Raw genomic sequence first — 26996 nt, 5'->3', positions numbered from 1 at the left:
ACTGGGGGCGGGGCTGGTGAACCACCCGTCACTGAACTGGGGGCGGGGCTGGTGAACCACCCGTCACTGAACTGGGGGCGGGGCTGGTGAACCACCCGTCACTGAACTGGGGGCGGGGCTGGACGATCACCAGGGTTGGGGAGGGGGGAGTGCCGGGCCGTCCGTCACACACCTGGGCAAAGATCCTATAGCGAGCTTTGCACCTGGAGGCGGGACTGGAGGACCACCCGTCATATACCTGGAGGCGGGACTGGAGGACCACCTATTATTCACCACGGGGGCGGAGGGAGGCTGGAGGGGACGTCCGTCACACACGGAGATAAAATGGCGGAGCTGGACTTGGGCACGCAGTGTGATGAACAACATTGCCGGCAGCTAGGTATGGACCCGGGATAGGGTTTTATTGTCGTGTTCATTTACAATGTGAGGAAGATGATTGCCACTGTGAAAGATGTGGAAGGATACAGGAGGCCACTGTCCCCCAGCTGCTGAATCTATATCAATAGACAAAAACACCCCTTCCTCTGCAACCACAGGAGATGCAACAACTGACCCAATACCTATCTTTTGACCCTACACCTATCTTTTGTCCATATACCACCTCAATTATGTCCAGGGACCCCGACAGTCCTTTCAGGTCATAGAGTCTTACAGCGTGGAAACAACAGGCTCTTCGTCCCAACTTAGTATACAAACTTAAAGTACACGGCATTGGGGGTTCAGTATTGATGTGGATAGAGAACTGGCTGGCAAACAGGAAGCAAAGAGTAGGAGTAAACGGGTCCTTTTCACAATGGCAGGCAGTGACTAGTGGGGTACCGCAAGGCTCAGTGTTGGGACCCCAGCTATTTACAATATATATTAATGATCTGGATGAGGGAATTGAAGCCAATATCTCCAAGTTTGCGGATGACACTAAGCTGGGGGGCAGTGTTAGCTGTGAGGAGGATGTTAGGAGTGGTGAATCTCTGGAACTCTCTGCCACAGAGGGTAGTTGAGGCCAGTTCATTGGCTATATTTAAGAGGGAGTTAGATGTGGCCCTTGGGGCTAAGGGGATCAGGGGGTATGGAGAAACATAGAAATTAGGTGCAGGAGTAGGCCATTCGGCCCTTCGAGCCTGCACCGCCATTTAATATGATCATGGCTGATCATCCAACTCAGTATCCCGTACCTTTTCTCCATACCCTCTGATCCCCTTGGCCACAAGGGCCACATCTAACTCCCTCTTAAATATAGCCAATGAACTGGCCTCAACTACCCTCTGTGGCAGAGAGTTCCAGAGATTCACCACTCTCTGTGTGAAAAAAGTTCTCCTCATCTCGGTTTTAAAGGATTTCCCCCTTATCCTTAAGCTGTGACCCCTTGTCCTGGACTTCCCCAACATCGGAAACAATCTTCCTGCATCTAGCCTGTCCAACCCCTTAAGAATTTTGTAAGTTTCTATAAGATCCCCTCTCAATCTCCTAAACTCTAGAGAGTATAAACCAAGTCTATCCAGTCTTTCTTCATAAGACAGTCCTGACATCCCAGGAATCAGTCTGGTGAACCTTCTCTGCACTCCCTCTATGGCAATAATGTCCTTCCTCAGATTTGGAGACCAAAACTGCACGCAATACTCCAGGTGTGGTCTCACCAAGACCCTATACAAGTGCAGTAGAACCTCCCTGCTCCTATACTCAAATCTTCTTGCTATGAAAGCCAACATGCCATTCGCTTTCTTTACTGCCTGCTGCACCTGCATGCCTACCTTCAATGACTGGTGTACCATGACACCCAGGTCTCGCTGCATCTCCCAGGCAGGTACAGGATACTGAGTTGGATGATCAGTCATGATCATATTGAATGGCGGTGCAGGCTCGAAGGGCCGAATGGCCAACTCCTGCACCTAGTTTCTATGTAGGAGACTGCAAGGTGACTTGGATAGGCTGGGTGAGTGGGCAAATGTTTGGTAGATGCAGTATAATGTGGATAAATGTGAGGTTATCCATTTTGGTGGCAAAAACAGGAAACCAGACTATTATCTAAATGGTGGCCGACTAGGAAAAGGGGAGATGCAGCGAGACCTGGGTGTCATGGTACACCAGTCATTGAAAGTAGGCATGCAGGTGCAGCAGGCAGTGAAGAAAGCGAATGGTATGTTAGCTTTCATAGCAAAAGGATTTGGGTATAGGAGCAGGGAGGTTCTACTGCAGTTGTACAGGGTCTTGGTGAGACCACACCTGGAGTATTGCGTACAGTTTTGGTCTCCAAATCTGAGGAAGGACATTATTGCCATAGAGGGAGTGCAGAGAAGGTTCACCAGACTGATTCCTGGGATGTCAGGACTGTCTTATGAAGAAAGACTGGATAGACTTGGTTTATACTCTCTAGAATTTAGGAGATTGAGAGGGGATCTTATAGAAACTTACAAAATTCTTAAGGGGTTGGACAGGCTACATGCAGGAAGATTGCTCCCGATGTTGGGGAAGTCCAGGACAAGGGGTCACAGCTTAAGGATTAGGGGGAAATCCTTTAAAACCGAGATGAGAAGAACTTTTTTCACACAGAGAGTGGTGAATCTCTGGAACTCTCTGCCGCAGAGGGTAGTCGAGGCCAGTTCATTGGCTATATTTAAGAGGGAGTTAGATGTGGCCCTTGTGGCTAAGGGGGTCAGAGGGTATGGATAGAAGGCAGGTACGGGATACTGAGTTTGGATGATCAGCCATGATCATATTGAATGGCGGTGCAGGCTCGAAGGGCCGAATGGCCTACTCCTGCACCTAATTTCTATGTTTTGTTTTGCCAATACCGACCAAGTTCAATTGAGTTTAATGTCATGTGTCCCTGATAGGACAATGAAATTCTTGCTTTGCTTCAGCACACAGAACATAGTAGGCATTTACTATAAAACAGATCAGTGTGTCCACATACCATTGTATAAATATATACACACATGAATAAATAGACTGATAAAGTGCAAATAACAGATCGTGGGTTATTAATGATCAGAGTTTTGTCCGAGCCAGGTTTAATAGCTGATGGCTGTGGGGAAGTAGCTATTTCTGAACCTGGTTGTTGCAGTCTTCAGGCTCTTGTACCTTCTACCTGAAGGTAGCAGGGAGATGAGTGTGTGGCCAGGATGGTGTGGGTCTTTGATGCTTGTCAGCTTTTTTGATGCTACTGCCGGCTTTTTTAAGGCAGTGACAGCGATAAATCCCCTTGATGGAAGGAAGGTCAGAGCCGATGATGCACTGGGCAGTGTTTACTACTTTTTGTAGTCTTTTCCTCTCCAGGGCGCTCAAGTTGCTGAACCAAGCCACGATGCAACCGGTCAGCATGCTCTCTACTGTGCACCTGTAGAAGCTAGAGAGAGTCCTCCTTGACAAACTGACTCTCTGTAATCTTCTCAGGAAGTAGAGGCGCTGATGTGCTTTCTTGTTAATTGCATTCGTGTTCTCGGACAAGGAAAGATCTTCAGAAATGCGCACGCTCAGGAATTTGAAGCTCTTGACCCTTTCAACCATCGACCCGTTGATATAAACGGGATTGTGGGTCCCCATCCTACTCCTTCCAAAGTCCACAATCAGTTCCTTGGTTTTGCTGGTGTTGAGCGCCAGGTTATTGTGCTGGCACCATATGGACAGTTGCTCGATCTCTCTTCTATACTCTGACTCATCCCCATTAGTGATACGTCCCACAACAGTGGTGTCGTCAGCGAACTTGATGATGGAGTTCGCACTGTGACCGGCTATGCAGTCATGAGTATAGAGTGAGTACAGCAGGGGGCTGAGCACGCAGCCTTGAGGTGCTCCTGTGCTGATTGTTATCGAGGCTGACACATTTCTACCAATACGAACAGACTGTGGTCTGTGGATGAGGAAGTCAAGGATCCAATTGCAGAGGGATGCGCAGAGACCCAGTTCTGGGAGTTTGGTAACCAGCTTGGAGGGGATGATTGTTTTAAATGCCGAGCTGTAATCGATGAATAACAGCCTGACATATGAGTTTTTGTTGTCCAAGTGTTCCAGAGCGGAGTGGAGGGCCAGCGAGATTGCATCCACAAGCGAACTACAGTGGGTCCAGGTTTTTGTCGAGGTAGGAGTTGATTTGCTCCATGATCAACCTCTCAAAGCACTTCATCACCACAGGCGTTAGTGCCACTGGCCGATAGTCATTGAGGCACGTCACCTTACTCTTCTAGGGCACTGGTATAATTGATGTCCTTTTAAAGCAGGTGGGGACCTCAGAAGTTAGAGGTTCAAAATGTACGTAAAAACACCAGCCAGATGGTCTGCACAGGTTTTTAGAACACGGCCGGGTGTACCATCAGGTCCAGGTGCTTTTCGAGGGTTCACCCCTCTGAAGGATTTCCCGACGTCGGCCTCTGTGACTGAGACTGAAATACTATCACAGCGAATGGGGGCTCGGGAAGGCACATCAGTATTCTCCCTATCAAAGCAAACTGTCAGATCTCAAGATGGCACCTGCCTGCGGCGACTTTTATGGAGCACCAGAACAGAAAAGGTTCAACTACAACTTCTATCAACTCACCTGGATCAGTGAAACGGCAGTAATCCGTGCCGTTTCAGACAAGCTGCTTGGGCAGCTGAAAGCGCTGGCAATTTTGTGATCTCCCGCAGCTGCAGGAGCCCCGGACTTTAAACTTTCCCACGCTGGCTGTGAAACTCCCGACCCGACTGAGGAACAACTCCAGGACTGGTTGGAGTCTGTTGACTGGCCAATGTTCAAGGACTCGGCAACGGACTTGAACGAATACGCCACAGTCGTTACAGACTTGAAGAAATGTGTGGAGGACTGCATCCCTACAAAACCCTTCTGAGTGTTTCCCAATCAGAAACCTTGGATGGACTTTGAGATCCGCACTCTTCTGAAGTCCAGAAACCGGGCATTCATGTCTGATGATACAGTGGCCTACAAGAAGTCCAGATATGACCTTGGTAAGGCCATCAAAAAGGCCAAAAGGGACTTCTGCTCCAAACTGGAGGAAGAGACAGATGTTCGGCAGCTGTGGCAGGGCCTGAATGCAATCACCTCCTACAAGGGGAAACCAGGAGGCAGCTTGAATGTTGGTGAAACATCACTCCCTGACGAGCTCAATGAGTTTTATGCACGCTTTGATAGAAGCGCCCTGAAGAAATCTCATGGCATGTTGGCCTTCATTGCTAGAGGATTTGAGTTTAGGAGCAAGGAGGTCCTACTGCAGTTTTACAGAGCCTTGGTGAGACCGTACCATAAGAGTATTATGTTGGTGAGACCGTACCATAAGAGTATTGAACAGGCAGGTTGGATAGATGGGAGAAGGTAGTCATAAAATATTTGGATTTCAGGATGATGTTTGGTAAGGTTTCTGTGCAAGATAAGAATGTAGGTTGTTGGGATAATATGTTAGCGTAGAAAGGAGAGCTGGGATGAGAGAGTCTTTTCAGTTTGCCACCAGTATTGAATTGCGTGCCACTATTTATAACCTGTTTTGTTGAAGTGAGCAAGATACTGCAACCAAATTGGTTGATGATGCACAAATTAAGTATTTGTGTTGAAAATTATATATATTTATCGCAGTAACATTCTACTTCTGTTTCAATGTTTCATTTGCCCCTATCTGCCTTGCTGATTGAAACCCTTCCCTGGTTTTTGTCCTCATTCAAGGTTTATTTAAAAACTTTACTGTTTTTACATTAGTACCTTTTCACAAAGAACTTGAGTTGAACAGTTACGAGTTTAAATCTCATGCAAAAGATTTCAGGAAAAATATTTTTTTTTCTATCAGACCTTCAAATGGAAGGTAGTATCTTTGCCTTTGGAAAATACATTGACCAAACATTCTAGGTAAATGCTGAAGTCATTTTAACTGACAATATATCTTTGATGCTTTATTCACTGTTATATATGTGTGAATAAATTAACTGAGTTTTGCTCAACTAACTTTCTTTACCATCTTTTAGATTTTCTACCATTTGTTTGTGATGCCTGTTCAGGAACCTATTGGTACAGTATGCTAATTTTAATTACATATTACAAATTGTTTTTAATCTCCACTTTCATACATGCAAACTACTATAACTTTCCTCTTTCTTTAGCCTTGAACATAGAAATAAAGATGCTCATGGTTGCTCTGGGGTGAGTTATGGACTAAACCAATAAGCATGTATGTTAAGATAGACACAAAATGCTGGAGTAACTCAGCGGATCAGGCAGCATCTTTGGAGAAAAGGAATAGGTGATGTTTCGATTCAAGAATTCAGACACTGAAGGGTCTCAACACGAAACATCACCTATTCCTTTTCTCCAGAGGAGCTGCAGAGTTTCTCCAGCATTTTTGTCTACCTTCGATTTTTCCAGCATCTGCAGTTCTTTCTTAAACACTTAATATTGTTAATGTTGTCCTGAGGCCAAACTGGAAATATTTCAAATGTTTTTGGTTCAGGTAAAGCAAAATATCTTGGCATTTGAAGGGAGTTTCTAGCAACTGCTTCACATCATAATTATGTTATTAAGATTCATGAGAGAAGAGGTACACATTGGAAGACTATTTATATGTATCAATGAAAAGTGTAAAATACATTCAAATACAGCGCCAGAGATCCAGGTTCGGCCCTGACAGGCACGTGCCGTCAGGTTAGGCAAGGTAGGCCATGCCTACCCTGACTAAAATTATAAATTGGTAATCATTAAATATAAATAGCAAAGGCACGGGAGAATTATGCCTACCTAAGAGATCAATCTCTTCGGTAGGCATAATTCTCCCATGCCTTTCATCTGCAGTACATTTAACACGCGAAAGTATGTGCAACTCACGTGCTGTCGACGCTGCTTCAAGCCTTCAATGACAATCGTCTATAAAGGCAGCTGAAATTCTGCCTTTGCACCGTGGACTGTGTGCGCATATGCTGCGTAGCGTACTGCGCATGCACAGCGCAAGTTTTTTGGTGGGTTTTTCCAAACATGGCTTGTCATTATCTTAAGAAACAAAAAGAGAGAAGAATAGAGTTCGTGTACAAATAATGTGGTAAATAAATTGCTTTTAGCTACCGTATTTCCCGGCAACGAAGACGCTATTTTTTTACCTTAAAATTAGGCCCGAAAATTTGCCTGCGTCTTGGAGGCCGAAGGCTACATTTTAGTCAAGAATGATAGACTTGGGCCAAATAGCTTTTAAAACATGGGGGAGGGGGAACACAATGAGGCCTTACACGGGGGTCGGCAACCTACGGCTCGGTACGGCCCATAACCCGAACTCAAGCAAACGCAAATTAGCCGACCTGGGAACAGCAGCCATTCCCGGGGCACGCAGCCGACCTGAATGTCACAGCCATACCTGGGGCAAGCGAGCCGACCTGTGCACACCAGCCAGACCTGGGGCAAGAGAGCCGACCTGGGCGCTACAGCAAGTCCCGTGGCACGGTGTCGGTCAAGTGAGAATAACAGAGAACTGCTGCCTTGTCAGCGGAAGCGCACAAAAGCAGTTGATATTAGTTTTGATATTCTCGTATCCCTGTTTTTGACCTGGCTCAGAGACCGGACAGTGTGGGGAACAGCTCAAGAGCAAAGATCCTGTGTCAGCACGAGTAACCTCAACTGGTCTCTTGAATTAGTATTGTCATTCAATAAGATCACAACTGATTCAACTTGTCCCGATGTGCTCCCATTTTCCCCCACCATCTCTCCACCTGCCGTCACCCTCCACCCCCCACTCATTCAGAATGGAGGAGATCTGGAAGCCTTGGGCAAATTGAATTGTTACTTTCTTTATTTTTATTTTTTTGAGCGTGAGAAATTCTATGTCCTTTTTTCAAAATTTAGCAACTTAAAATGTGGGTGCGTCTTAATTGCCGGGAATTACAGTATATCCTTTTAAATACTTGAGAGATAAGGCTTTTGAAGAAAATAACTATAAAAGTCAACTGGCTGCCTACGTGGAGAGGAGAACAATCTGCACATGCACGATTTTCAAGATTTTTTAAAAGCCGACTGACAGCCTACCCTGAGTAATTACTCACGGCACGTGCCTGGACCCCGACTATGGGCGATGTCTGTATGGAGTTTGTACGTTCTCTCCGTGACTACGTGGGTTTTACATAGAAACATAGAAAAATAGGTGCAGGAGTAGGCCATTCGGCCCTTCGAGCCTGCACTGCCATTCAATATGATCATGGCTGGTCATCTAAATTCAGTACCCCGTTCCTGTTTTCCCCATATCCCTTGATTCCTTTAGCCCCAAGAACTCAATCTAACTCTCTCTTAAAAATATCCAGTGAATTGGAGAATTCCACAGTTTCACAACTCTCTAGGTGAAGAAGTTTTTCCTCATCTCAGTCCTAAATAGCCTACCCTTTATTCGTAAACTGTGACCCCTGGTTCTGGACTCCCCTAACATCGGGAACATATTTCCTGCGTATAGCCTGTTCAATCCTTTAAGAATTTTATATGTTTCTATGAGATTTCCTCTCATCCTTCTAAATTCCAGCGACAACAAGCCCAGTCGACCCATTCTTACACCGAGAACTTCGGTTTCCTCCCACACTCCAAAGAAGTATGGGTTTGTAGGTTATTTGGCTTGGTCTGTATGTAAAAATAGCCCCGAATGTAGGATAATGCTAATATGTGGACTCCGTGGAACCATGGTTCGGCGCTGAATCTCTAAACTAAAAACTAAACTAAACTAAACCAAAGAAAAATGTATTTGAAATGAAATATACCATTTTATTAGTAACATTACCTTGTCTTATAACATCCATTCTTTCAAAATAAATTATGTATTATCTATATCATAAATTAATGAAGATGAGAAGATGGCCCCACATTCTAAATTTAATAGGAAAGATTCCCTTTGTTTCATTTGAAAATATGCTGAAGGGAAACAGGAAATATTTAGCAGGAAGATGAAAAGTCATTATCTCACACTCACTGACAAATAACGCAGACTAAAAAAAGCATTAAATTGACTTTTTTTTAACAAGAACATTTTTTTAAATTGTTTTCGTAAAAATAAGCAGCAAAAATGAATACAATGCAGTGGTATACTGACCTTGTAAAAATGTAAGGTAGACAGAAATGCTGGAGAAACTCAGCGGGTGAGGCGGCATCTATGGATCTTGTATTCTACCCCATTTTCTCAAAAAATCCTTAATCCACGGTCTTCCAAGGCCAAAGAAGTTCATATCATGTTGCAGAATCCACATGTATCCCACTGGAATGCAACCAAGCTTCATTATACCCGATTATATCAAACCTCTGGACCATTTAATTGGATCGGTGCACTTGGTGCACAAGGAACATCAAGACTTAAGGGAAGTATTCATTATCATCACCCCCTCAAAACTTGGCCTTTCCAGTTAAAAGAGAAATTATAAATTATTCTATTTGCTGATTCCATTGAAGACACTAGATAGGCTAAAGACTGATCCAACTAAAAGTTCTTTCCACCACTATTGTTAAAGATATCTAGCTCAAGCTTTCTCTGATATTTCAATTTTAAGAGATGGAAGCTAAAGACCAAATATTTATGATTGACACAGAGAAATTGGTAAAATTGTGGAATGAAATTGCTTTAGCACTGGAAATAATATTGAATCTCATTTAATAAAAGTTTGATTTTTATTATTGGTAGTCATAATTGGCTACTTGCCCACTTTCTTGTTGCTTTTCAATATGTCCTTGATTTTCACATCTGCATACAGCAGTTTGGATGTATATAATGAAGTAGATTCAGACATTGCAAAGTGATGAAGTCAGCACTTTTCATGCAGGCTCCCAGCTTTAAGAATACCACAAATTAGCATGAAAGTGGTAACCCCTGGAGTTGCTGAGTTTAATTGAAAGGGTAAGTTTAGCTAAGATTATTTTAGTTTAAGATAGACTCAAAGTGCTGGAGTAACTCAGCGAGTCAGGCAGCATCTCTGAAGATAAAGGATCGGTATTAATTTGGGTTGGAACCCTTCTTCAGACTAAAGGTAGAAGGGAGGGAACTGGAGATAGGAAAAGCCCATAACTATTTCGGGGGTGGCAACAGAACCTTGATTTGTTCTGGGCTTTTCCTACCACCAGTTCCCTCCCTCTACTTTCTGTCTGAAGAAGAGTTTTACCCATCTTTTTTCTCCAGAGAAACTGCCTGACTGCTGAGTTACTCCAGCACTTTGTGTCTAACTGTGGTATAAACCAGCACCTGCAGTTTCTTTTTACACATTATTTTAGTCTACTTTTCTTTAGTTTGCTCCATATTTAGATTTTTAATTAAAGTTTATATGCTTTTAACTATTTGAATTGCCTTTTGAAAAAACTTTTAGTATCCAGTTGGACTACTTTTAATTGTCTCCAAATTTCAGAGACATTTAACACAGTGAAATATACCTTTCACAACAGTGAGTTGTCATGGGCTCAAGGTTTTGCTGTGGACAGAGCCTCGGTTTCAAGAGTCAAGAGTGTTTTATTGTCACATGTGCCAGATAGAACAATAAAATTCTTACTTGCTGCAGCACAACAGAATATGTAAACAAAGTACACCGTAAACAATATGATAAATGAGAGAGAAAAAAAAAGTTGCCAACAGGGCCTCAGAACGGACGCATTTGGCTTGGTCTTGCCACACAGTCCACTGCAGTTCAGTGCAGTAATAGTGGGGTATGTGATGGCATGGATTGAATCGAGCATGATCGAGCCATATTATTCTCTTATCAATGTGCTTCATTACAACGAGTCATTGATTCTAAGTTGAGCTAGTTTATTTTAACAGAGTAACGCAGGGGAGGCACGGTGGCGCAGCGGTAGAGTTGCTGCCTTACAGCATCAGAGACCTGGTTTGAATCCTGATTACGGGTACTTGCCTGTGACCTTGTTCTCCCTGTAACCTGTGTGGCTTTTCTCCAGGATCTCCGGTTTCCTGTCACACTCCAAAGACGTGCAGGTTTGTAGGTTAATTGACTTGGTATAATTGTAAATTATTCCTAGTGTGTGTTGGACGGCGTTAGGTGTGCGGGGATTGCTGGTCGGCGCGGACTCGGTGGGCCAAATGACCTGTTCCGTGCTTTATCTCTAATACTTAAAACTCAATACAGTACTGTAAATAAGGTAACATATATTTAAGATCTGTATTTCAAATTACAGGTACTTTTAAGAAAAGAACCAGTTCAGTCAGAAGGGACCTCATCCTACAGTTGCAGTTACCAAAGCTGTAAGGCAATTGAGCTTGTGCCAATAATTTGCTCGGATTGTAATAAGCATTTTTGTCTGAGGTGGGTATTTGGAGAAGCTGAATTTTGATGCAAACATTGGTATAATTTACACTTCAGTGTGTTGACCTTTTCTTTATATAGGCATCGGCACCAATCAGACCATGACTGTGAAAAGCGGGAGGTGTCTAAATCGCGTTCGGTTGTCATTCAGCAATCAATAAAAGAGGGTGCTGGCAAGTGTTTCTCATTCTATACGTAAATGGTGTTGGAGTTGAAACTAAAATAGTAATTATAAATTCCATGTTGTGGTTAAGCAGGAAGTTACCGCAATTTTCTGGTTGGGAATGTTTTGCGTGCTGATCAGTGATCGAAGGGTGAGGCCAGACACTCCCTTTCGGATGAGGTATTTTGTTTCTGAACTAAATACAGTCGAGCTGCTGGTAGATTGATGGCATCTCCAGATTAACCATTTCCTAACATTTTTTTAGAACTATGCTGCTTTTGTCTGGCTGATGAGATTCAATTAAATCCCATATACATCATTTGACAGTATCCGGGTCTTCTCCCCTCATCCTGGACCTACGACTCGGTAGCCTCCTATGCAAATCGACCCTTCACTTCCTACCCATTGACCGCAATTGCGATACGATAAAACTTTATTCTTCCCCGGAGGAAAATTGGTCTGCCAACAGTCACAATACATAACAACTCACTTGGACTTGGTACACAAACATGAAATTAAAAGTGCAAAAAAAGGACAAGCGACTGTTGGCTGGCTGCCATGTGCACAGCTCCTAAACCGGATCGAACCAGAAAGAACAACAAACAAACAAACAAACATAAGCAGGCTTATCCTTTGAGCATAGGATTTTAAAACTAAAGTGCCCCCCACCACCGGGTCCCCCTTTCTTCCCCCCCCGTCCCCCACGGTGGTCCCCCCCCCCCCCCAAGCCGGGTCCTCCATTGTTCTTCACAGCGGTCCCCCACAGCAGATCCCCATTGTCTCCCTCCCCCCCCCACGTTCCACCACCTCCAAGGTTCCCGCCCCCGCTGAGTCTGCCGCTGAGGCACCTTCGACCCAGGCAGGCCTTTCCGCCCGGCTTCTCTGCAGTCCCCTGGGAGGCCCACCGGGGCACCGCGGTTGTTTGGCGGGAGGATAGGGACCACGCGGCTCCCTGGGGCACTCCTGCCGCACGCGCAGCTCCCCGGGAGAATCCCCACAACCATTCTCCCCAGGAGAATTAGTAAGTGACAAAATATCCCCTATTAGAATGCTCAACGCCGATGCCTTACAAGGATGCATTCTCAGCCCCTAACTACACTCTCTGTACTCATTACTCTGTGGCCAAATTGTACACTGGATGTTACAGGCAGTTCACCTGACCAACCACAGCATTTTCATTACATATCTAGCCGAAGGTCTAGAGGTAGAGTACTGCTGTAGATTTGGGATGAGCAACAGCAGCAACAGATTAGCTAGAGATACCGAGGGGATTCTTAAATAGGACCAGTTAATTACTTATATAAGATGGGCGGTCAGGAGATGTGCCAATACTGCGAGATGTGGGAATTTGTCGACACCATTGATGTAGAAGATCCCTACAGCTGCAGTAAGTGTTTGAGGCTAGAGGAACTCCAGCTCCGCATTGATGAGCTGGAGCTGGAGACCCAACTTCATACGCTGCGGTACATCAGGGAGGGGGAGTATTACCTGGATGTTTTGTGCCAGGGGATGGTCACACCGACCAGTTTAACTAATTCAGTAGGCAGTGAGCAAGGAAAGGAAGGTGTGGCCATAAGCGAGGCAGGTAGGGGGAACCAGGAGGAGATGCGGCAGGAGCCACAGCCCTTGTCCCTGACGAGCATGACCGAGGCTCTTACTCAATGTAAGGACGGGATCAGGGGCTGTGGGAGGGATGAGCAACCTGGCTGCAGCACCGTGGATCAGGAGGCCATTCAAGAGGGGGGAGTTAGAAGAAATGCCGTAGTGATAAATGAATTAACGGTGCAATTAAGTATATATAGTTATGATATCGTGGCCATTACGGAGACATGGCTGCAAGGGGATCAGGACTGGGAGTTAAATATAGAGGGGTACTCGACAATTAGGAAAGATAGACAGGAAAGAAAGGGAGGAGGGGTGGCCCTTTTAATAAGGGAGGGAATAACGGAGGTCTATAAATTACACCCACTAGTGTTTTTTTCCCCTTATTATTCTCTATCTGTACCCAAGCTGTTTCACTATCCTGATCCTTCAACGCAATATCCTTCCTCTCTATTGCCGTTATTCCCTCCCTTCCCACCGTTAATTCATTTATCTTATTACGAATACTCCGTGCATTTAGATAAAGCACTTTCAGATGATTTTTACTACCCTTCCTTTCCGTTTTTGCCCCTTTTACATCTAAAGCTTTATCTTCACACATTCTGTCTCCTGTCACATTTTGACTTTCCGCTTCCCCACTGATACCCTGCTCTATTTCCTCTACCCCTGCCGTTATTACCCCCCTTGATACCTCCCCCCCGCTACTTAGTTTAAAGACCTCTCTACTGCCCTAGTTATATGATTTGCCAGGACCCCAGTCCCAGCACCGTTCAGGTGAAGTCCGTCCTTACAGAACAGATCCCCCCTGTCCCAGTACTGGTGCCAGTGGCCCAAGAAACCAAACCCATTATTCCCACACCAGTCTTTGAGCCACGCATTTAGCTTTTTAATTTTACGTACCCTCGCCGATTTGGCCCGTGGCTCAGGTAGCAATCCGGAGATCAGTACCCTCGAGGTTCTGCTTTTTAATTTATTCCCTAACTGCTCAAACTCCTTCAGCAGATCCTCCTTCCTCGTCCTTCCTATGTCATTGGTCCCCACATGGACCACGACCACTGGATCCTCCCCCTCCCTCTGCAAATTTCTCTCCAGCATCGCAGAGATATCCTTAACCCTAGCACCGGGTAGGCAACACAGCCTTCGGGACATGTTCTGCTGGCCGCAGAGAACCTTATCTACCCCGCGAATAATACTATCCCCTATCACTACGGCATTTCTTCTAACTCCCCCCTCTTGAATGGCCTCCTGATCCACGGTGCTGCAGCCAGGTTGCTCATCCCTCCCACAGCCCCTGATCCCGTCCTTACATTGAGTAAGAGCCTCGGTCATGCTCGTCAGGGACAAGGGCTGTGGCTCCTGCCGCATCTCCTCCTGGTTCCCCCTACCTGCCTCGCTTATGGCCACACCTTCCTTTCCTTGCTCACTGCCTACTGAATTAGTTAAACTGGTCGGTGTGACCATCCCCTGGCACAAAACATCCAGGTAATACTCCCCCTCCCTGATGTACCGCAGCGTATGAAGTTGGGTCTCCAGCTCATCAATGCGGAGCTGGAGTTCCTCTAGCCTCAAACACTTACTGCAGCTGTAGGGATCTTCTACATCAATGGTGTCGACAAATTCCCACATCTCGCAGTATTGGCACATCTCCTGACCGCCCATCTTATATAAGTAATTAACTGGTCCTATTTAAGAATCCCCTACTGTATTGATACACCCCTTATTTATATAATCCTACCTCCTATAAATGGGAAAGTACTCACCCCAGCCGTAAATTACCTACTGGTTTGGCTGTCTAGTGGTAATTCCGTCCGCTCTTCCTGTCTGGTCCACTGCTCCCTTGCAGTGCGTGGCAAACCTCTTTGCCTCTCCCAGAATCCTTAGCCTCTCAAGCGTATTGCGTGGTCTCCTCTCCTCAGCCTCCTCTCTGAAGACTCTCGAGCCGAAGACTCACACTTTTCTCACAGGGCACTTCCCTCACTAGGCCGCTCACTCACTGCCGCTCGCAAAGAGCTGTCCTGCTTAAATTGACTGATAAATTGCCTGATTTACCAATTTACACAGCCAATTCCTCAGTTTTCAACTGTTTTCACCCCTCTCCTCACACTTGGGCTAGAGCCAATCAGTGGTATCTCTTGTTAATCTGTTGCTGCTGTTGTTCCTCCCAAATCTACAGCAGTACTCCAGTCTTTGAGCCAAGACAATATAGAGTTACTGCCTTACAGCGCCCGAGTCCCAGGTTTCATCCCGACCACGGATGCTGTCTTTACGGAGTTTGTACGTTCTCCCCATGACCGCATGCGTTATTTTCCAAGATCTTCGGTTTCCTCCCACACTCCAAAGACATTCAGGTTTGTAGGCTAATTTGCTTGGTATAATGTAAATTGTCACCAGTGTGTGTAGGATAGTGTTCATGTGCAGAGATCGCTGGTCGGTGTGGACTCGATGGACCGAAGGACCTGTTTTCGCACAGTATCTGTAAACTAAACTAATAATTTTAGTAATTTTAAAAGGAGCCGACAATTAGTTCATCCCAGGGTAATTTATATGTCTTGCTTGATTTTCATTTAAATCAAAAGCCAAGAAAACAGTCCCGGTGAAGAAAGGAAGAAGCGGAGCAAGGAATGATGCGACAGCTGCAAAAGTGGCCCTAATGAAGCTGAAGCTACATGCTGTTGGTGACAAGTCTATTCCACAGGTATGTAAGTCAATCTATTTGAAGTGAAAATTTCACTGAAGTTGTCTTAGTGGTGATAGTGCCAATTGTGGAGTGTACTTTCTTTTGAGGTAATATCTGATTCTTTTTAAAGTTTTTTATTTTCTTGAAACAGGCAGACGTAGTGTAAAAATCATCTGTGTCCTTTGGTTGCTGCCCATTTTGTGCTAATTGATTTTTTTTTATGTGCACTGGGTAGGCAGCAGGATTTCCTGCCTCAAACGGTGAGAGTTTCATAACATTTAAATGAACAGGGAAGTATTATCAATTTGAAATTACTTTGTTGTTAAGCTTGTTCTTCCTCAGACCACTAACTGAAGAAAACAACTGTTTTAGTGAGAATTCATGTAACCTTGTTTGGCTTTTGATTTAGTGTAAGGAGGAACTGCAGATGCTGGGTTAAACCAAAGACAGACACAAAAAGCTGGAGTAAAGGGCCTGTCCCACTTGGCCGTCATTTGCTCGTCACGCAGATGGCGCGCGAAGATTTTGTACATCACAAAATCCTGGGACCACGCGTCACTGCCTATGTTACCACGCACCATGCGCGCGTAATGCGCCCCTCATGCGCAAATGATGGCCAAGTGGGACAAACCCTTTTAGGTCAGCGAGTCAGGCAGCATCTCTGGAGAATTAAAATGGGTGTCAGTGTGGGTCGAGACCCTTCTTCAAGGTTGAGACACGAAACGTTACTAATTCCTTTTCTCCAGTGATGCTGTCTGACACGCTGAGTTACTTCAGCTTTTTGTGTCTGGCTTTGCCTTTTGAGTTAAATTAAGCAAGACATATTTATAAACAAAAGATAAATTAACAAAAGATAAGCTAACAAAATATATATTAACAAAAGATAAGCTAACAATTTTCCCCTCCTTTCAAATGTGATGTGAAGTTATTAAAAAAAAAAATCAAAATAAATGGTCTCTGCATGCTGTGTGCAAATGCAGCTTTTAGAAATGTATTTAGATATTATTTAACATTCTTGGGTTGTTGGACGATAACTGACATTGTGGGTATTACTACTTGTTGATGTAAGAGTGTAAAAAGGCATAGATTGAAAACAACACAATCCATCATAGGCAAAATTATCTGGCTGATGTGATTTGGAGGATACACTTCATAAAAATTGAGGCTGAGCTATGGACAAGGCAGCGAGATTACAAAATAAGACTAAATTGCATTGATTTTCAAAAGTTTATTTAAGGAACGAGTGAACCTGATATTGTATAGGCAGATGACAAATCCAGAACAGCCGAGATGGGAGTTCAGAGACACTGGGACCTTAAGCTTTGTTGACCTTCAGAAGCACAAGATTAGCTAGTTGGATGAACCGGCACTGTGCAGGAGAACATATGTTGCTGACTGCAATTGCTACAATATCACGGGCACTTACAATGCACGTGAAGGCAGTATTTCATCAAGAAGAGAGTAATGGTGATGTTGCAGACTGCAAAATGGCTGCCAGATAACAAGCATATTAGGAACAATACAATCTGTTTGCTGTAGAGGTCACTGCATGTCAGAATTATTGGATTTGAGAACTCTTCATCCCTATCTTGGGTACAATGACGACATTAGCCAATCTATCATTCATACAAGTAAAATAAAATTTAAATGCTGTGTACCAAATATGGTGTCCCATCATTCCCACAATAAACTGAGGGACACAGTCTTACTCAAACTTCATATTTCAAAAAAAAAAGTAGATTATACAAATTTTGAGCTGAGAAAGTGGAGTTCAAGCAGAGTTGAAGTAATTGCAACAAGGGTGGAATTTTTTATTTATTTTGCTATTTGTGGAATTTACTTCTATGAACTGTTTTAGTGCACCTGTTTCCTTAAACATCTTAACTTTGGAAATAATTGAGTTGGTATGAACTTGCTGAACAAGCTCATCTTTATATAACTTTTCTTCAATCAATCAATCAATCAATTAGATTTATTTATCACATACACAATAAAGTGCAGTGAAATGAACGTGCCAGCAACGGTACAATAAAAAAGAACAGACAATACCAAATAAAATTTTAACACAAACATCCACCACAGCATTCTTCACTGTAGTGGAAAGCACAAAGTACAGTCAGTCTTCCTCCATTTTCCCCCGTCGTCTGGGCCATAACCTCTGCAGTCACCGCTGCGGGCGGCCAGGTGACAGGCCCCCTTGTCTGGAAGGTAAGTCCAGAATCGGTGCTTCCCTACCGGAGACCGCGGCTTCAGGATGACGCAGGCCGGCGGTCTGAGCTCTTCTTCAGGGATTCCCGGAGAGGGAACCCGCTCCGGATGGTAAGTAAGTAAGTCCGCGCCCGCGGCTAGAAGCTCTGTAGACTGCGGCTTCAAGATGTTGAAGGCCACGGGCCGGCGGGTAGGAGCTCTTCTACGGGGGCCGCCAACGAGGGATCCCAGTCTCCGGACGCTGCTCCTGAAGCTCCGCAGTCCGCGGCTTCAGGGTGTTTTAGGCCGCGGGCCGGCGGGCGGAGCTCTTCTTCACCAGGGGTCCCCAACGAGGGATACCAGGGTCCGTATGCCGCGCCCGCAGTTTGAAGCTCTGCAGACCGCGGCTTCAGACTGAACAGTCCGCGGGGCAGCAGTCGCAAAAGTTGACGCTGTGCCTGCTGCTGAAGCTCCAGGCCTGACTCCAGGGAAAGGCCGCACCAATCCTTGGTGTTATGCCTCGAGGGAGGCGACATTGAAACTGTCTCCTCTCCGTGGAGGAGATGACCGGAAGCGGTTTCCCCCTTATTCCCCCACACCACCCCCCACATAAGGCACACCGAGAGACATTAAAACACACATTTGGACATACTAAAAAAAACAAAAAAAAAGTGTGTGTATGAAGTGGGTACATAGAATTTTACTTATCAGAGTTTAATATTAAGTTTAAGGTTAAGACAATCTGCATCTTTAAGTTATGTTAAACTATACGAAGTAAGGAAATTGTCTTGGTATGTGTGCTTTGTGATAGCTGTGCCATCTTTGTTAAAAAAAAATTAAAAGGCACACATAAATTTAAACTGTGAATGTGCCAATGGCCACAAATCAAATGGATCTCTTGTTTACTCACCATTTTAACTACCCTTCCCATTCCCATACTGACCTTTTGGACCTGGGCCTCCTCCATTGCCTGAGTGAGGCCACACACAAACCGGAGGAACAGCATATTTTGATTAGTAGAGTCAGAATTTTGCCATGTGCCTTTTCATGCCTTTTTTGATGATTTTAGGAAGATAATACCTTTATCCTGATTGAGTGCCTAAATCAGCCTTTTTTTCCCGTTTTAACGTAACTTACAAGAAGATCTACAGCACCAGGGCGAAACCCGGTTGTAAGTGGGTGTTAAGTGGTGACTGGAGAGGGGTGCGTGGGAAAGGGTTCAGTCCTTGTAGCTTTAATAGGTGTGAAGTGTGATTGAGGAGGAATAGCTGATGAAGGATCTAGTCTTTTTAAACTGGAGTCAAGCTTAAGGGGTTGGACAGGCTAGATGCAGGAAGATTGTTCCCGATGTTGGGGAAGTCCAGAACAAGGGGTCACAGTTTAAGGAAAAGGGGGAAATCTTTTAGGACCGAGATTTTTCACACAGAGTGGTGAATCCCTGGAATTCTCTGCCACAGAAGGTAGTTGAGGCCAGTTCATTGGCTATATTTAAGAGGGAGTTAGATGTGGCCCTTGTCGCTAAAGGGATCGGGGGTATGGAGAGAAGGCAGGTATAGGATACTGAGTTGGATGATCAGCCATGATCATATTGAATGGTGGTGCAGGCTCGAAGGGCCGAATGGCCTACTCCTGCACCTATTTTCTATGTTTCTAAGCTGTGAATAGGTGTGAAGTGTTGGTTGGGGATGTGGTGTGGGGTACCAGGGTTACGTTTCTGTTTATCGAACCTACAGTAGAACTCGTTCAGGTCATTGGTCAGCTGATGATTGCCCAAAGAGCGCGGGGGTTTTCCTCTTGTAGCTTGTGATTTCTTGCAAGCCATTCCACACTGAAGAAGAGTCATTTGCTGAGAACTTACTCCTCAACTTCTCAGAGTACCTTTCCTTGGCAGCTTTGATTACTCTTCTCAGCTTGTACTTGGCCTGCCTGTACAAGGCTGCATCCCCGCTCCTGTAGGATCTACACCTGCAAGCGTCAAAATGCCTAAAGTCAAGTCAACGCCTTTTTAAAAAACGATTTTGTGAGTGTACGGATATATTCCCTGCAGACAACTGTGTGTAGTTTTGCAAAGCATGTGAGAAAGCAGTGAATCATGAGAAGAAATATTTTGTCACCCAGCATGTACAGACAGCTAAACACAAGTCGACGGCAGAGAAACTGAAGGTAGGAAATACGCAAGCTTGTCTCCTCAACATTTGCTGCTGGCTCCAATCGCAAATCTGAGTTTTCGAGTGATCTGTGCAAAGCATTCATTGATGCTGGAATTCCACTGGAAATTGGAAAACAAATCTCTCAGAGGTTTTTTAGGGAAATACACAAAGGAACCTATACCGAGCGAGTCACCATTACAAAATAATTATGTTGACAGCAACTTCAACATTGTGGTGCAGAAAATTAGAGATTAAGTTACACGCAACAAAATATGGATCTCACTAGACGAGACAACAAATACTGTGGGGAGATATGTTACCAATGTGGTCATCGGTAAACTGGTGGTAGGTCAACCATCAAAGGAGTATTTCTTGACATTGGAAGTATTGGAGAAGTCAAAAAGCACAACTATTGCTCAGTTTATATCTTCACTTGCTGTACTTTATACTTAAAGTTCCTGGCGATGTAGGTAAAGACATACAAGGAAAATGTGAGAGGGGGATTTTAGCTAACAAATATCTTGAAGAAGGTTACACAAAAAAGTAGTTAAATTTCTCAAAGGTAGTTGTAATGCACAAGATATCAACATGAATTTGTAGAGTTTGTAGCTTGTTTCAGGAATGCACCAGTGACGTCAGCTGGGGTAGAAAGAAGTTTTTCACAACTGAAGCATATTCTGTCTGTCAGACGGCATATTTAACACCAGATAATTTGAAAAAAAAATGCTAGTAGTAATGTGCAACCAGGCAATAATGTAGTATACCTTTATAATTATCATTTTTAACCATATTTTGGTGGTGGAAATACATGCCTTTTTATTCCTTTTTTGTCAATAAATGCCTTTTTTGTAATTTTATTTTGCCTTTTTGCCTGCCTATTTCAGATATTTTTAGTGCCTAAACATCCTGGCTCTTTTGATTAGTGTAACTTAGTGCATTCTGTAATCTTAGGTAACCTCTAACCCCACCCCCCCCCCCTCCTCCTTTCTCCCCCACAACTCAATTTTCCCTCTCCTCTCTCCCCCTCCCCCCCCCCCCCCCCCCAAACTCCCCTTTGTGTCCTTTTGTGCACCATAAATCATTGTTGAACTGGTACTATTTTTTGCAGAATGAGCGTGTCTATTTTCAAGTTTTTTTGCCGCAAGGAAATCAAGAGAAAAGCAGACCAATGTTCTTCTGTTCCAAATGGAGTATTGGGAAAATGGTGGACAAAGCAGCCTCAATGTTGAACCTGAGGAACAACAACAATATTTTGGCATCCAAGGTAATACTTTGTTTAACATATAAAAGTTGTACATTCCCTGATTTATATTGAACCAATTTTACATTTATTGTTAATGTCCATTATTTAGCAGTAATATAGTGTGCCCTGGTGAATATTGTTGAGATATTCATTAAGGATTGCCTTGTTCTACAAATATGTAACCCCTCTTGTCCCTGATGTGATCTATTCCTTCCTTTGCTGCCCTATTTTTCTATATACATATAAAAGGTTTTAGGACTTTCCTCAATCCTATGTACATGTCTCTTCCAAGTAGGACTCCCTACATACTGCTCAGAAAATCCTCTTCAGTATATTTCACAAATTATGACGGGGGAGGGGAGAACAAAAGGGGATCTGGCGTGGGGGTACTTTGTAACTTTGTAAGTGCCCCTTATAGAAACATAGAAACATAGATAGAAGATAGGTGCAGGAGTAGGCCATTCGGCCCTTCGAGCCTGCACCGCCATTCAATATGATCATGGCTGATCATCCAACTCTGTATCCTGTACCTGCCTTCTCTCCATACCCCCTGATCCCTTTAGCCACAAGGGCCACATCTAACTCCCTCTTAAATATAGCCAATGAACTGGCCTCAACTACCTTCTGTGGCAGAGAACTCCAGAGATTCACCACTCTCTGTGTGAAAAATGTTTTCCTCATCTCGGTCCTAAAATATTTCCCCCTTATCCTTAACTGTGACCCCTTGTTCTGGACTTCCCCAACATCGGGAACAATCTTCCTGCATCTAGCTTGTCCAACCCCTTAAGAACTTTGTAAGTTTCTATAAGATCCCCCCTCAATCTTCTAAATTCTAACGAGTACAAACCGATTCTATCCAGTCTTTCTTCATATGAAAGTCCTGACATCCCAGGAATCAGTCTGGTGAACCTTCTCTGTACCCCCTCTATGGCAAGAATGTCTTTCCTCAGATTAGGAGACCAAAACTGTACGCAATACTCCAGGTATGGTCACACCAAGACCCTGTACAACTGCAGTAGAACCTCCCTGCTCCTATACTCAAATCCTTTTGCTATGAATGCTAACATACTATTTGCCTTCTTCACTGCCTGCTGCACCTGCATGCCTACTTTTAATGACTGGTGTACCATGACACCCAGGTCTCATTGTATCTCCCCCTTTCCTAATCGGCCACCATTCAGATAATAGTCTACTTTCCTGTTTTTGCCACCAAAGTGGATAACCTCACATTTATCCACATTATACTGCATCTGCCGTGCATTTGCCCACTCACCCAGCCTATCCAAGTCACCTTGCAGCCTCCTACCATCCTCCACATAGCTAACACTGCCCCCCAGCTTCGTGTCATCCGCAAACTTGGAGATGTTGCATTCAATTCCCTCGTCCAAATCATTAATATATATCGTAAATAGCTGGGGTCCCAGCACTGAGCCTTGTGGTACCCCACTAGTCGCTGCTTGCCATTGTGAAAAGGACCCGTTTACTCCTACCGTTTGCTTCCTGTCTGCCAGCCAGTTCTCTATCCACATCAATACTGAACCCCCAATGCCGTGTGGTTTAATTTATGGGCTACTCTTTACATACCTTGGGTATGCAAGCAAAGAACTTCACTGTGACTTGTCACATGTGACAATAAAGCATTCATTCATTCATTTAAGCCCTTTGAACTCGGGCAATACCAATCAATATTGTGAAAGTTAAAATCTCCCACTACTACTACCTACTGCTTGTACGCCCTTCTGCAACCTGCCGACTATCTTTTCTAATTTCCACTGACTATTGGGGAGGCCTACAATATAACCCCATCAAAGTGATCCATCCCCCTCTTATTGCTAAATTCTGCCTTTGTAGCTTAATTGACCAATCGCTCAAGGATATTCTCCTTCAGTCGTGTCAAAACGTTTTCCCTGATCAGCGGTGCAAGAGCCTTTCCTCTTTATTCGCCATTCTCTGTCACTCATGAAACTGCAACACCTATGCCAGTCCTGCTATTCCTTGAACTATGTATCCAGAATTGCAACAATTGCAACAATATCACAGTCTTGTGATAATATCTTAATTCTCCAATTTTTGGTAACCTCTCACTGACTCTCTTCCCTTTGCCCACCTATTAACCCCTCCCCCCCACCCACATTACTTTCCTCCCTTGGACTTCTAAAGTCACAACTCTTCAATCCAGTTTTACCCCCTCGCCTGTGTCCACCTATTAGTGCCACATTTTGTCCTTGTCCCCTCTTCCAGCTTTCTTCTCTCCTCCCCTACAATTAGTCTGAAGAAAGGCTTCGACCTGAAATGTCTCCCATCCATTTACTCCAGAGATACTGCGTGACCTGTTGAGTTACTTCAGCACTTTGTCGTTTTTTGTATTAAGCAGAATTTGCAGTTTCTTGTTTTTCATTATCCTCTGTGCTGATCCATGTTCGCAGCTCATCTGTCTTGCCTATGGGGTTCTTTGCATTAAAGTAAATGCAGTTAAGGCCACTGTCCCTTTCGTTGTTCCCTTCCTCTCTCTGTTCACTGTTCCTACTAGACTTGACGTACCTTGCACTGATTTTTTTTAACTTGAACTTAATGTTATTTTTCCATGCAATAATAATAAAATAATAAACTTTATTACGGACTCAAGGATACTTTAAAGATAAAAACAAAACAATCATTGAAGAAATAGACAATAGGTGAGGGAATAGGCCATTTGGCCCTTCGAGCCAGCACCGCCATTCAATGTGACCATGGCTGATCATCCCCAATAAGTACCCTGTTCCTGCATTCTCCCCATATCCCCTGACTCTGCTATCTTTAAGGGTCCTATCTAGTTCTCTCTTGAAAGCATCCAGAGAACCTGCCTTCTCTGAGGCAGAGAATTCCACAGACTCACAAAAGTGTTTCCTCGACTCCGTTCTAAATTTTTGTAGTTCATCCATGCAGTCTTTAATTGTCTTCCATTGCATATCCACTGTCAACCCTTTTAGAATTAATTGCCAGTCAATCTTGGCTCATACCCTCAAAGCTACCTTTCTTTAAGTTCAGAACCATTGTTTCTGAATTAACAATGTCACTCTCCATCCTAATGAAGAACTCAACCATATTATGGTCACTCTTGCCCAAGGGGGCACGTACAACAAGACTGCTAACTACTATCGCGTCCGCTGCTCTAGATGTCAGCAGATCTATATCGGTGAGACCAAGCGGAGGTTGGGCGATCGTTTCGCCGAACACCTCCGCTCGGTCCGCAATAACCAAGCTGACCTCCCGGTGGCTCAGCACTTCAACTCCCCCTCCCACTCCGTCTCCGACCTCTCTGTCCTGGGTCTCCTCCATGGCCACAGCGAGCAGCACCGGAAGTTGGAGGAACAGCACCTCATATTCCGTTTGGGGAGTCTGCACCCCGGGGGCATGAACATCGAATTCTCCCAATTTTGTTAGTCCTTGCTGTCTCCTCCCCTTCCTCAGCCCCCCTGCTGTCTCCTCCCATCCCCCAGCCTTCGGGCTCCTCCTCCTTTTCCCTTTCTTGTTCCCACCCCCCCCCCCCCCCGATCAGTCTGAAGAAGGGTTTCGGCCCGAAACGTTGCCTATTTCCTTTGCTCCATAGATGCTGCTGCACCCGCTGAGTTTCTCCAGCTTTTTTGTGTAACCCCAGACTGCTAACTAACCCTTCCTCATTACTCAATACCCAGTCTAAAATAGCCTGCTCTCTCGTTGGTTCCTCTACATGTTGATTTAGGTAACTATCCCGCATACATTCCAAGAAATCCTCTTCCTCAGCACCCCTGCCAATTTGATTCACCCAATCTATATGTAGATTGAAGTCACCCATTATAACTGTTTTGCCTTTGTCGCACGCATTTCTAATTTCCTGTTTGATACCATCTCCAACTTCACTACTACTGTTAGGTGGCCTGTACACAACACCCACCAGTGTTTTCTGCCCCTTAGTGTTTCGCAGCTCTACCCATACCGATTCCACATCCTCCAAACTAATGTCCTTCCTTTCCATTGCGTTGATCTCCTCTCTAACCAGCAACGCTACCCCACCTCCTTTTCCTTTCTGTCTATCTCTCCTGAATATTGAATATCCCTGGATGTTCAGCTCCCAGCCTTGGTCACCCTGGAGCCATGTCTCTGTGATCCCAACTATATCATAATCATTAATGGCTATCTGCACGTTCAACTCATCCACCTTATTACGAATACTCCTTGCATTGAGACACAAAGCCTTCAGGCTTGTTTTTACAACGCTCTTACCCCTTATACAATTATGTTGAAAAGTGTCCCTTTTTGATTTTTGCCCTGGTTTTGTCTGCCTGCCACTTTTACTTTTCGCCTTGCTACCTATTGCTTCTACCCTCATTTTACACCCCCCTGCCTCTCTGCTCTTGTACCCATCCCCCTGCCACATTAGTTTAAACCCTCCCCGACAGCACTAGCAAACACTCCCCCAAGGACATTGGTTCCATTCCAGCCCAGGTGCAGACCTTCCTGTTTGTACTGGTCCCACCTCCACCAGAACTGGTTCCAATGCCCTAAAAATTTGAATCCCTCCCCCTTGCACCATTTTTCAAGCCACGTATTCATCTGCAATATCCTCCTATTTCTACTCTGACTGGCCTGTGGTACTGGTAGTAATCCAGAGATTATTACCTTTGAGGTCCTACTTTTAAGTTTATATTCTAGCTCCCTAAATTCATCTTGTAGGACCTCATCCCTTTTTTTAACCTATATTGTTGGTGCCAATATGCACCCCGACAACTGGCTGTTCACCCTCCCCTCCAGAATGTTCTGCAGCCGTTTAGTGACATCCTTGACCCTTGCACCAGGGAGGCAACATACCACCTTGGAGTCTCGTTTGCGGCTGCAGAAACGCCTATCTATTCCCCTGACAATTGAATCCCCCTATTACTATTGCCCTTCCACTCTTCCCCCGCCCGCCCCCCCCCCCCCCCCCCATGTGCCGCAGAGCCACCCATGGTGCCATGAACTTGGCTGCTGCTGCATTCCCCTGATGAGCCATCTCCCTCAACAGTATCCAAAATGGTATACCTGTTTAGGAGGGAGATGACCGCAGAGGACTCTATTTGTAATGGAACTGAAGTGCTGTAATTTAGAAAGAGGTTGATTGATGCATTACAACATGTATAAAATCTTAATGTATAGGCGGTAAATTGATTACTTCAAAGAGATTACAGTTGAATAAATTATGAAAAGGAAAATTAAAAGTTATCAAGTAAAACCCTTTTTTACTTTCTATATATGCTTTGGAATCCTCAAAGTGATAAAGTTGAAAATACGTGTAGCCTTTCTAATGACTGCCATTTTGTGGTGTATTATGCAACGGGAACTGGTTTTAGAGAGATGAATTATTTATTTTTCTATCCCCATCTCTTATTAATCTTTCTCTATAATTTCTCAGAAACTGAGACTGTGTCATAGTGAATCTGGTGATGTATTACCCATGGAGAATACTTTGGAATGGTGCATTACAAGGACTGACTGCCTACTGAAAAACGGTACAACAGTTATTCTGGAGTATTTAGACAATGATTGTTTAACATTGGGAACCACAAGCTCGTACATGGAATGACAATCACGCCAATGAACAAAACATATTGTAATAGGGAAGTCCTCAAGAAAATTTGTTTTTTCCGATTTATATATTTAATGTATTATAACTGTCAAAAATAAGGTGTAAATAATATGTCATTGTATGACTAGGATAATGCATTTTAATTAAAAAAAGCTTTTAATCCA

The 26996-nt window shown here is 44.3% G+C and overlaps 1 protein-coding gene across 1 annotated transcript; it reads left to right on the top strand.

Moving 5' to 3' along the window:
- Window positions 1-193: 193 nt before the first annotated feature.
- On the top strand, window positions 194-26996 carry zfand1 (zinc finger, AN1-type domain 1). The gene is made up of 8 exons (XM_055634230.1): window positions 194-379; window positions 5944-5986; window positions 6079-6118; window positions 11102-11229; window positions 11311-11402; window positions 15571-15689; window positions 21117-21272; window positions 26659-26996. The coding sequence occupies exons 1-8, from the start codon at window positions 325-327 to the stop codon at window positions 26827-26829; spliced, it is 804 nt and encodes a 267-aa protein (XP_055490205.1). The 5' UTR covers window positions 194-324; the 3' UTR covers window positions 26830-26996.

Source organism: Leucoraja erinacea, chromosome 4, assembly GCF_028641065.1.
Source record: "Leucoraja erinacea ecotype New England chromosome 4, Leri_hhj_1, whole genome shotgun sequence".
Taxonomy (NCBI): Eukaryota; Metazoa; Chordata; class Chondrichthyes; order Rajiformes; family Rajidae; genus Leucoraja; species Leucoraja erinaceus.
The sequence above is the reverse complement of the archived record's forward strand: the minus strand, read 5'-3'. Positions and strand labels throughout refer to the sequence as shown.

Excerpts from the sequence above, each read along its gene's own strand:
- zfand1 (XM_055634230.1), top strand. The coding sequence starts at position 325 with ATGGCGGAGCTGGACTTGGGCACGCAGTGTGATGAACAACATTGCCGG. Across the intron at positions 6,119-11,101 it reads ATGCTCATGGTTGCTCTGGG|GTACTTTTAAGAAAAGAACC; the intron begins GTGAGTTATGGA and ends TTCAAATTACAG. Across the intron at positions 11,403-15,570 it reads ATCAATAAAAGAGGGTGCTG|CCAAGAAAACAGTCCCGGTG; the intron begins GCAAGTGTTTCT and ends TTAAATCAAAAG.